The sequence below is a fragment of the Bos grunniens genome, chromosome 4 (assembly GCF_055505025.1).
Source record: "Bos grunniens cultivar Pamir isolate PY7600 chromosome 4, Bosgru_T2T1.0, whole genome shotgun sequence".
Taxonomy (NCBI): Eukaryota; Metazoa; Chordata; class Mammalia; order Artiodactyla; family Bovidae; genus Bos; species Bos grunniens.
The window spans coordinates 13,217,804-13,228,203 of NC_141168.1; the positions used below are offsets into that span (position 1 = coordinate 13,217,804).

At 47.1% G+C, this 10,400-nt stretch overlaps 1 protein-coding gene across 1 annotated transcript; it reads left to right on the forward strand.

Moving 5' to 3' along the window:
* The first annotated feature begins 3,193 nt into the window (after window positions 1-3,193).
* On the forward strand, window positions 3,194-4,316 carry LOC147373576 (olfactory receptor 10AC1-like). The gene has a single exon (XM_086398298.1). It carries the CDS (start codon window positions 3,194-3,196, stop codon window positions 4,169-4,171), a length of 978 nt encoding a protein of 325 aa, XP_086254424.1. The 3' UTR covers window positions 4,172-4,316.
* Window positions 4,317-10,400: the final 6,084 nt, after the last annotated feature.

Below are 10,400 nucleotides of genomic sequence, written 5' to 3' on the forward strand. Positions count from 1 at the left end.
GCTATTAAAATGACCAGCTAAAAACATCATTATTACAGATAATTGTATTTATTCTACGTAGTGAAGAATCAAATCCCAGATCTATGTCCCCAGCCCAACCACATCCAGATGTCCTGAGCCACCAGGCAGCCATTAATCTGCGAGTGCTCCACAGAGCCTTATACAATCAGGAAAGCAGATTGGCCAGGACAGTAACAATAGGAATGAAGAATGTCAAGGCGAAGTGGAAATTCTTTTTAAATCTGCTGTCTTAGATCATCTGTATGCCTGCTTACATCCACATGTCCTCAAGGGAAATGTCAGCAAAGGGAAATGTGAGGATGGAAATGTCTTGGAGGGTGCAGGTAATTCCTGGGCAAGGGGAGGTGGGAGATGTGGGTAGAGGATCAGAGTGTGTCTTATGTGAGAAGAATTTTTAGGAGACTGATAAAGAGGGAAGACAGTTATAGTGGATAAAACCATGGACTAGCAGGGACTAGAATTGCTTGAGTAGAAACCTGGCTTTACTGCTAACTAGCTTCATGACATTTAATTCCTTTAGTCCTCAATTTACCTGTTAGATAAGTACAGTAAGAGTGCACCTCCTTCGTTAGATTGTTGCTAGGATTAAGTGAGTTAAATGTACGGAGTCTGTACACGCATTTGCCTGACACTCTCTCAGCTGAGGATATGGCCCTTCTGGCCCTGAAGGAGGAAAGTGAGGCTTTCTTTCCCTCTGTAGCTTCTCCCACTAGGCTAGAGCCTGGTTTTGAACAAACCACTGCAGTTGTGAAAGTGTCTGTTCTCCTTCTCCCTCCCAGGGAAAAGACTCTTCTAACACACATTCCTAGAGATTGTGAGAAATCCTTCTAAAAACTCTAGACAAAGTAGAAACACTCCTCAGTCTCCTTAGATTGAACTGAGCTGTCTGGCTTGCTTTCCATGTTTGTAAACATGATGCGCCTCGAGCTTAGGGTTACTGGAGCCACTACCCAGCCTTTCGCAACATCTCCATTTCTGTGAAGTGTGAACGTGAGGGGGAAAGAAATGTATTGTTTGTGTCTCTCTGCCCTCCACTCTCTGCTTCCCTAAGGAGATGAAAAGGAAGAAGTAAAAGACGGAGGGGGTCAGCAGAGGCAGAGTGAAGAGAGCTGGTCCCTGCAACAGCTTCGTCCTGCCTGAACCTCCAGGACACTAGGCTTCTGTCTCTTGGTCACACCTGGCGGCGACGAGGCTGCCGACTCGACACAGGTTTGTCAAATTTGTTCAAATGACTGAACACAGCGGGGCGAGGAAGGGAATGATAGGAAGTGATTCCACATCCCCTAGACCCACCCACACCCCCACCCTATTTCTCCCCCATCAATGCAACAGCGCAAACATCTGTTTCAAAGCATTCCCCTCAGATGACAAAAAAGAGCACGGGCTGACACTGACAGATGCAAATCCCCAGAACTCTCTTCAACAAGGAGCATCAATAGCAAAGAGCAAGCTCTTGGCATTCCTTCCCGTTCCTGTATTCAGTTTACCTGTTGCCAGCGCCCCAGTTTTACTGCTGTTGCACTCTGTAGTATAACAACAAATTCCACCTCCAACACCGATTAGAAACAGTGACTCAAGGGCACTAAGAGGAAATAATAGTTGAGCTTATAATTTAAATTAATTTAAAAAGAGATATCATTAATAACTAGTGGAAAAATCAGACATCCTCCTCTAGTTGGCACGGCTCTGAATTTCTTACCACTTGATGGTCCCTGACTCCGGAGGGTTATAACAATTGCAGCCAACCTACACGCTATCAATGCTCTCCACTGTTGCCTGTAATGAGTCACCGGATAATACTCAGAGGCTCTGTTCTGACAGCAGATCTGGAATGTACTGCTACCTCCGAAGGGCAAGTTAGAACAGATGTACATGGCTTTTTGTCCTGCTGACGCAGTACTAATAAGACTGTTAGGATGCATTGTTTCAGATGGGCCCAGCCAGGCCTTTCCGCTAACCATTGGCTGCTGTCTGTGTCCGCCTTAATGCCAGGCACAGACTCGGGTCTCTATTTAAAGCTGAATCAGTATGGATTGACTAACTAATGCCAGGGACCTTTCACATCCTCATATAGGATCATGGGAAGTTCTGGATTCAGTCTCAGGAATGCAGATTCTGATTCTAATTATCTGTCAACAGTTAAGCCCTTTATCCTGTCCCTCCCCAGCTTTTTTCTTTTTTTTTATCTTTAAAATTATGAGGTTGAATGAGATGGTGACTAAGGTCTTCACCTGCATTAAAGTGAAGTCGCTCAGTCGTGTCCAACTCTGTGACCCCACGGACTGCAGCCTGCCAGGCTCCTCTTTCCATGGAATTTTCCAGGCAAGAATACTGGAGTGGGTTGCCATTCCCTTCTCCAGGGGATGTTCTCGACCCAGGGATCAAACCCAGGGCTCCTGCATTGCAGGCAGATTCTTTACCTTCCGAGCCACTAGGGAAGCCTTATGTTTTTGTAATTTTGCGGTACAAGGAAAGCAACTCAGAAATAGCAGCACAGGGCAGGAAGGAGGAAATAGAAGCAGAACCTATAGACACAGTGCCTGCCTCCGGGCAGCCAGCTAAGGCTGAGGTCGACTAATACTGGTGGCTGTACAAGACCCACAAAGCAAGTGGAGTCTGAAGAAAGGGCATTCTTCCTAGGTGGAGGTCAAGAGAGATGCAAAGTAAAGAAAGGGTCTCAAATCAAGGTTTCTTTACAAACAGCATGTTGAGAAAGGAGTTGTAAGAATTCTAGTCCAGGAGGCAGGAAAAACTGGACCAATTTTCAGAAGAAGACAATAAGATGTTCCTGGTGGCTCAGAGGGTAAAGAATCCGCCCGCAATGCAGACGACCTGGGTTCAATCCCTTGGTTGGGAAGATCCTCTGGAAGAAGGCATGGCAACCCACTCCTGTATTCTTGCCTGGAGAATCCCCAAGGACAGAGAAGCCTGGTGGGCTACAAGCCCATGGAGTCACAAAGAGTCGAACAGGACTGAGCCAATAACCAAAAGGCGGGGTGGAGTTGGAAATAAGCACATCACCCGGCCCCCTCTCTGCAGCTCTACTGGCTCCTACCCTCTTAATTCCATCCAGCCCTTTCTTCACCAGCAGGGCCAGAGGAGCGGAGCCCACAAACTCCCCCTTCCCCTGCTTCTTTCCCACAGGTGCCTCTGGACCTGGACAGGTGGGTGCATGGCCAGCCCCAGCAATGCCACCCTGCACCGGGGCTTTCTCCTGCAGGGCTTTGCGGAGTTCCCGCATCTGAGGCCGGTGCTCTTCCTGCTGCTGCTGGCCCTGCACCTGGCCACCCTGAGCGGGAACCTGCTCATCCTGCTGGCCGTGGCCTCGGCGACCACCCGGCCGCCCATGCACCTCTTCCTGTGCCAGCTGTCAGCCATCGAGCTCGGTTACACGCTGGTGGTGGTACCCCGCACCCTGGCTGACCTGGCCTCGCCGAGCCTGGGCCGAGGCAGTCCCATCTCCTTCCTGGGCTGCGCCGTGCAGATGCAGATGTTCGTGGCCCTGGGCGGGGCCGAGTGCTTCCTGCTGGCCACCATGGCTTATGACCGCTACGTGGCCATCTGCCACCCGCTCCGCTACACGGCAGTGGTGACCCCCGGGCTGTGCGCGCGGCTGGCCCTGGCCTGCTGCCTCGGGGGCCTGGCGGTGTCCGTGGGGCTCACGGTGGCCGTCTTCCACCTGCCCTTCTGCGGCTCCCGCCTGCTGGTGCATTTCTTCTGCGACATCACAGCGCTGCTGCACCTGGCCTGCACGCGGAGCTACGCCGAGGAGCTGCCTCTGCTGGGCGCCTGCCTGCTGCTGCTGCTGCTGCCCTCGCTGCTCATCCTGGCCTCCTACGGCGCCATCGCCGGCGCCCTGCGCCGCCTGCGCTCTCCGCGGGGCCGCCGCAAGGCCGTCTCCACCTGCGCCTCGCACCTGACCGTCACCTTCCTGCACTACGGCTGCGCCACCTTCATGTACGCGCGGCCCAAGGCCAGCTACTCCCCGCACCGGGACCGCGCGCTGGCGCTGGTCTACACCCACGTGACGCCGCTGCTCTACCCGCTCATCTACAGCCTGCGCAACCACGAAATCGCCGCGGCCATCCGCCAGGTGCTGGGGCGCTGGCGACCCCGCCAGGCGTCGGGTCAGGAGGGTCTGTCTGTGTGAGCCCTGATCGCAGGCAGGGACCAGGCCAGAGTAGGCAGCTCTGCTCGCTCAAGTTTCCCCCGTCAGCACGTGTCTGCATTGTGGAGTGCCCGCGGGGAACTCAAGAATCAGATTCAAGAAGAGAGAATCTGGAAGCGTGTCCGCCTAAGAAGACCCTCCCAGCAGTGGCTCCATCCTCCTCCCCTCCCATGTGGAAGAGAACCCTAGACCCACACTTAGCAGCTCCAGGAACTAGACAGGTGACCTGGGTTCAGTCCCTGGGTTGGGAAGATCCCCTGGAGGAGGGCATGGCAACCCACTCCTGTATTCTTGCCTGGAGAATCTGTGTAGTTCTTCCCACATGGCAGGCCGGGGCAAAATCGTGGGCTTGGGGTGACAAAGAAGCCACAACGCATGCCCCAGAGAGCTCACAGGGAGAGGGGAGGATGTGAGGAGTAAACAGGAGATGGATGAAGTGGGCTCGTGCCAGAACTTTCATGGGGAGAGGGGAGTCAGGCGAAGCTTCTTGGGGGACAAAGATGACTCAGTGGAGAACTGGACGATGGGAAGAGGTCAGCCTGATGAAGAGGAGAGTGAAGACTGCTCCAGATAGAAATGGTTAAACAGGGGTGGGGGCATTTGGGGGAAGGACCTTGCAAAAAACTGAAGGGTTTGAGTTCATGAGAAAATGTGATAGCTTGCCTCTCCTTGTGTGGTCACTCTGGCCGCAGCGTGGAGACTGGATTGGAGACATGGAGACCCATGGAAGCTGCTACCATATTCCAGGAGAGAGGTGATGGAGTCTGGACCAGAGTCGTGACACTGGTGACTAAAGGACAAGGAAAGACCCACACGATATGCAAGTAGAGACAACTACAGCATCTTGGTGAGATGTGAGGGTGAGGAAGAAGGAGGCGCTAAGGATCGTTTCTAACCTAGGTCACAAGGTGGACGGTGGGACAATTTGCTGAAAAGGACACAGGAGCAGGTGCAAGGGAGAAGTGGGGGATGATGGGGATTTCCACTTAGAACATGTGGAGTCAAAGGGCGGCCAGGACAAGCCAGTGAAGACAGTAACTAAGGAGGCAAATGCACTAATCTAGAGTTCAGGGGAGAGAGCCAAGAGGAGGGATGGATTTGAAATTGCGGAGAGCTACCGAGATCAGGAAGTGATCATTGCTCTCTAGGTGATGAGACTATAGGTGATTTATATTTTCTTGATTATATATTTTCCAAATCTCTCATAATAATTTTCAGTGGGTGTTATTCTTACATATAAAAATTATTATTTAGGGCAAATAATATTGGAGTCCCTCAGTGAATCAGAGGGGCTCCTCTGATCTGTCGATCCCTAGGATAAATGCCTGAAAGCTGTCTCCTGAAAGGTATGGAGTGAAGCGGCAGGGAATTCTACCCATGTGGTTCCACAGAAGGAGGGCATGGAGGTGGTTTCATCCAGTAGCTTGGTGGAAATATTACTGTCAAAGATAAAGTGAGAGGAGGTTCAGAGGAAGAATTACTAATCCACATTGCCTTGTAACATTGACTACAGTAAATGTATTCCCTTGAGGTAACTATTTCTATACAATGTTACTACATCGGTATATCCTAGTATAGTAAAGGGAACACATTGGCACAAAACTTAGGCTACATTAGGAAAACTCAAGAATTTATTCCTCCATCCATATGTGCAGCAAATAAATGTTTTTTGAATGATGGTTCCATGCCAAGGACTAGAGAGTTAAGGATTCAACTCTGATCAAAATGCCACTATATACCTGGCACTGCAATCCAAATCATTAAAGGAATGAAGGTGAAGCTCATGTGGAGTTGGAAGTCTGCTAGGGGATTCAGGCAAATAAATAGGCATTGTATTACCATGCGACGAGTACTATGGTATGACAAGATCCTGTTGGAGTGTTTTGCCTGGACTTGGGGTGGTGGGAGTTATCAGGAGAAGGTTCAGTTCAGTTCAGTCGCTCAGTGTGTCCGACTCTTTGTGACCCCATGAACTGCAGCACGCCAGGCCTCCCTGTCCATCACCAACTCCTGGAGTTTACCCAAACTCATGTCCATTGAGTCAGTGATGCCATCCAATCATCTTATCCTCTGTTGTTCCCTTCTCCTCCTGCCCTCAATCTTTCCCAGCATCAGGATCTTTTCAAATGAGTCAGCTCTTTGCATTAGGTGGCCAAAGTATTGGAGTTTCAGCTTCAACATCAGACCTTCCAATGAACACCCAGGACTGATCTCCTTTAGAATGGACTGGTTTGATCTCCTTGCAGTCCAAGTGACTCTCAAGAGTCTTCTCCAACACCACAGTTCAAAAGCATCAATTCTTGGGCACTCAGCTTTCTTTATAGTCCAACTCTCACATCCATACATGACTATGGGAAAAACCATAGCCTTGACTAGATGGACCTTTGTTGACAAAGTAATGTCTCTGCTTCTTAATATGCTGTCTAGGTTGGTCATAACTTTCCTTCCAAGGAGTAAGTGTCTTTTAATTTCATGGCTGCAGTCACCATCTGCAGTGATTTTGGAGCCCCCAAAAATAAAGTCTGACACTGTTTCCCCATCTATTTGCCATGAAGTAATGGAACCAGGTGCCATGATTTTAGTTTTCTGAATGTTGAGCGTTAAGCCAACTTTTTCACTCTCCTCTTTAACGTTCATCAAGAGGCTCTTTAGTTCCTCTTCACTTAGTAATGTATGAGATCTAAGGGCAAGTGAGATAGCTAGAGCCAGACAAAGATAGCTGAGGAAGGAGAGTCCAGGCAAAGGAAACAATAGGAGCAAATATTCCCAAAGTAAAAGACCATGATTCATTCCAGGGACTTGTCAAGAAGACTGATTCTTATTGATGGTGATGGGGAGTGGAGTGCTCTGTGTTGTTTGTATTAAGAGATTATGCTAAAGGTACAAATGTGGGCCAGATCATGTAAGCTCTGTATGCCATATTAAAGAGTTTGGATTTTACCCTAAAAAAAAAGGAGAAAAAGGAGGAAGGAAAGGAGAGAAAAGTAGGGAGAAGAGGAGAAGAAGAAAAAAAGAGAAGGAATTGAAAATATTTAAGCAGGGTAGTGACATGATCCAGTGTGAGCACTCTGACTACTATGTAAAGAATAAACTGGAGAAGGACATGACAGAAAGTTTATTTATTAGGCAGCTAGTGTAGAAACCGGAGAAAGCAATGGCACCCCACTCCAGTACTCTTGCCTGGAAAATCCCATGGACGGAGGACCCTGGTGGGCCGCAGTCCATGGGGTCACTAAGAGTCAGACACGACTGAGCAACTTCACTTTCACTTTTCGCTTTCATGCATTGGAGAAGGAAATGGCAACCCACTCTAGTGTTCTTGCCTGGAGAATCCCAGGGACGGGGGAGCCTGGTGGGCTGCCATCTATGGGGTCACACAGAGTCAGACACGACTGAAGTGACTTAGCAGCAGCAGCAGCAGTGTAGAAACACAGGTTAGAGATGATGTTGACTCACTTTAGGTAAGTGGTAATGGAAATGGAGAGAAATGGACAGATTGAAGAACTGTTTAGAAGGTAAATATAATAGAACTTTGCAGATTGAATGCTTAGGGATAAAATAGAAAAGGGATTCATTGATACTATAGACTCTGATCTGGAAAAAATGAAAAATTGGGTTTGCTGAGGTGGAGTCCATAGAAAGAGTAATCAGTATGAATGCAGGACAAAGCTAAAACAATGAGTTTGGTATTGACTATGCTGACTTAGGCTGTGGAGATGTATAGTTGGCAGTGAGTATGTGTCAGGAGAAACATATCTAGAAATCATTAACACGCCAGTGGCAATTGGCATGGCTGAGATGGTCCACGGAGAGTGAGCAGAGGAACAACAGAGCAGTTCCAAGATAGGACTCAGGAAGACCAGCAATGAAGGATGGATGACTGAATGAAACAAAATGCGTAATTTATTAACTCCATTAATAAAGCGAAAACTTTACTCCTGGGACACTGTCCTAAAACAAATGAAAAGACGACGAACTGGGAAGATCATATCTAATGTAGGAAAGAGGTTCATAAGGAATTTTTGCCAATTGAGAAAAAGACTTAATACATCTGCTAAGTCACTTCAGTCGTTTCCGACTCTGTGTGACCCCATGGACTGCAGCCCACCAGGCTCCCCCATCCCTGGGATTCTCCAGGCAAGAGCACTGGAGTGGGTTGCCATTTCCTTCTCCAGTGCATGAAAGTGAAAAATGAAAGTGAAGTCGCTCAGTTGTGTCCGACTCTTAGCGACCCCATGGACTGCAGCCTACCAGGCTCCTCCGTCCATGGGATTCTCCTGGCAAGAGTACTGGAGTGGGGTGCCATTGCCTTCTCCGATAATCCCAAAGAAAAATGGGCAAAGAGTATGAAAAGACAGTTCACAGAACAGGAAAGGCAAATGTCTTTTAAACATAGGAAAAGAGTTTCAACCCCACTCATGAGAAATGCAACACGAAATTAGAAAATGTTATTTAGAGCATTTCCTCCTCAAAAATGTGAACACAGAGTTTGGAGGGTACAACAGTCTCCCCCATATATTGTTGGTGAACATAGAATATAGAATATATTTCTATGTTCAATTTCTATGGAGGCCAATTGGGTATATTAATTAAAATAACTTAGAATTAAAAGATATATCATTTGTTCCAATAACTCTACTTCAAGAATTTGACCTTGCTAATGTATTTGCCTTGTGGGCAAATATGTACATACAAAAATATTCATCTCAGCATTACTTGCATCAGCAAGATTAAAGATTATTTAAATAGCAGTATGTGACTGATTAAATAAATTGTGGTTTAGCCCTATAAGGGAGTCCTGTGCAACTGCTAAAGAGAATTAAGCAGTTTTATCTGTGAGAGATCTGGAGCCATCTCTCATAAATGCTATTAAGTGAAAAAGCAAGGTGCATGGCAGTATGTACTAAGGAGTCATCCTTAATTCTGGCACATCTTTGATTCTGGCCTTTTCCATGTTATTTTCACTCCTGAAATCCTATTCTTCATCATTCAGATGCTATCTTGGCTCAAATATTAGCTCCTTCTAGAGGCCCTCCCTGGTCACACTATCTAATGTTATCTTTCTACCCTCTCTCAAATGAACATGCTCTAAATTCTAATCATGTGTCATTACTGAAAATTATCTGACTTTCTCTTAAATTGCCTGCTCCTCCCAACAGAATTTAAAACTCTATTAAAATTTTCTGCTTTACTCACATGGTCTTCCCTGTGCCTAAACAGTGTCTGGCATGTAGTAGTTGCTCATTAGTAAACAGCAGTAAGTTGTTAAAGAAATAAATAAGTATTGTGGAATGATAGTATATACATATAAAAGCACTCATGATATTCACAAGAGAATATCATGTATGTATGAACATATGTGTTGCTTCTATATGTCCTATAGTTTTACACACACACACACAAATTATAATCAAATTAAGAGTCTGAGCAACTGAGCGGCAGAAGTGGAGTAGACTTTTACTTTTTTTGAATACTTTCCTTAAACACATATATACACTATTTACTCAATAAATACTTTCAAAATAAAGGCTAGGCAAAGGAAAAGGAATGCACAGAGGAGTTTTTTTTTTTTTAAAGAGCAGTCAAAAAAGTAGACAAAAATCCAAGAGAGTATGATGTCATGGAAACCAAGGAAAGAATTTCAAGGATAGAGGGATCAACAGTGCTAAATGATGCTCCCATTTCTAGAATAGTATGATACCGGAGCCAGAGATGACTTTAGAGATGTCTAATCCGGCCCAAAGGGCACTAAACTCACCTGCACAAACCTCAGCAAAACATGTGCAAAGGCCTGGCAGCCAAACTACACAGGCCACTTTCAGAAATGCTATATAGCCAGAGATCATGCAGGGACTGCCTGGCTCCAGTCAGTCCCGAAGAAACCAACTCAAATCGTGTTTAATCACTTGCTGGAGGAGGAAGCAACATTGGCTTTCATTTTTAACGCTGAAATCGTTGGCACCCTTTTAAGATCTGTCCCTGGGATTTGTTTTACTCCAGTATGGCAAGGTGACAGATACAGAGACAACTGCCTTTGAAAGAAGAGTTTATTAGCAAGGGAAGGGGGTGGGCCCCACCATGCAGGCAGCCACGGGAAAGCGCTAGTCAGTTAGGAAGCAGAAGGAGAGGGAGTTAGGACCAGTCCTAACTGGTCATTAGGAAGTAGGAGAGGGAGAGAGCATGACCCTCAGCCACTAGTGTGGTTTCTGAG

Excerpts from the sequence above, each read along its gene's own strand:
- LOC147373576 (XM_086398298.1), top strand. The coding sequence starts at position 3,194 with ATGGCCAGCCCCAGCAATGCCACCCTGCACCGGGGCTTTCTCCTGCAG.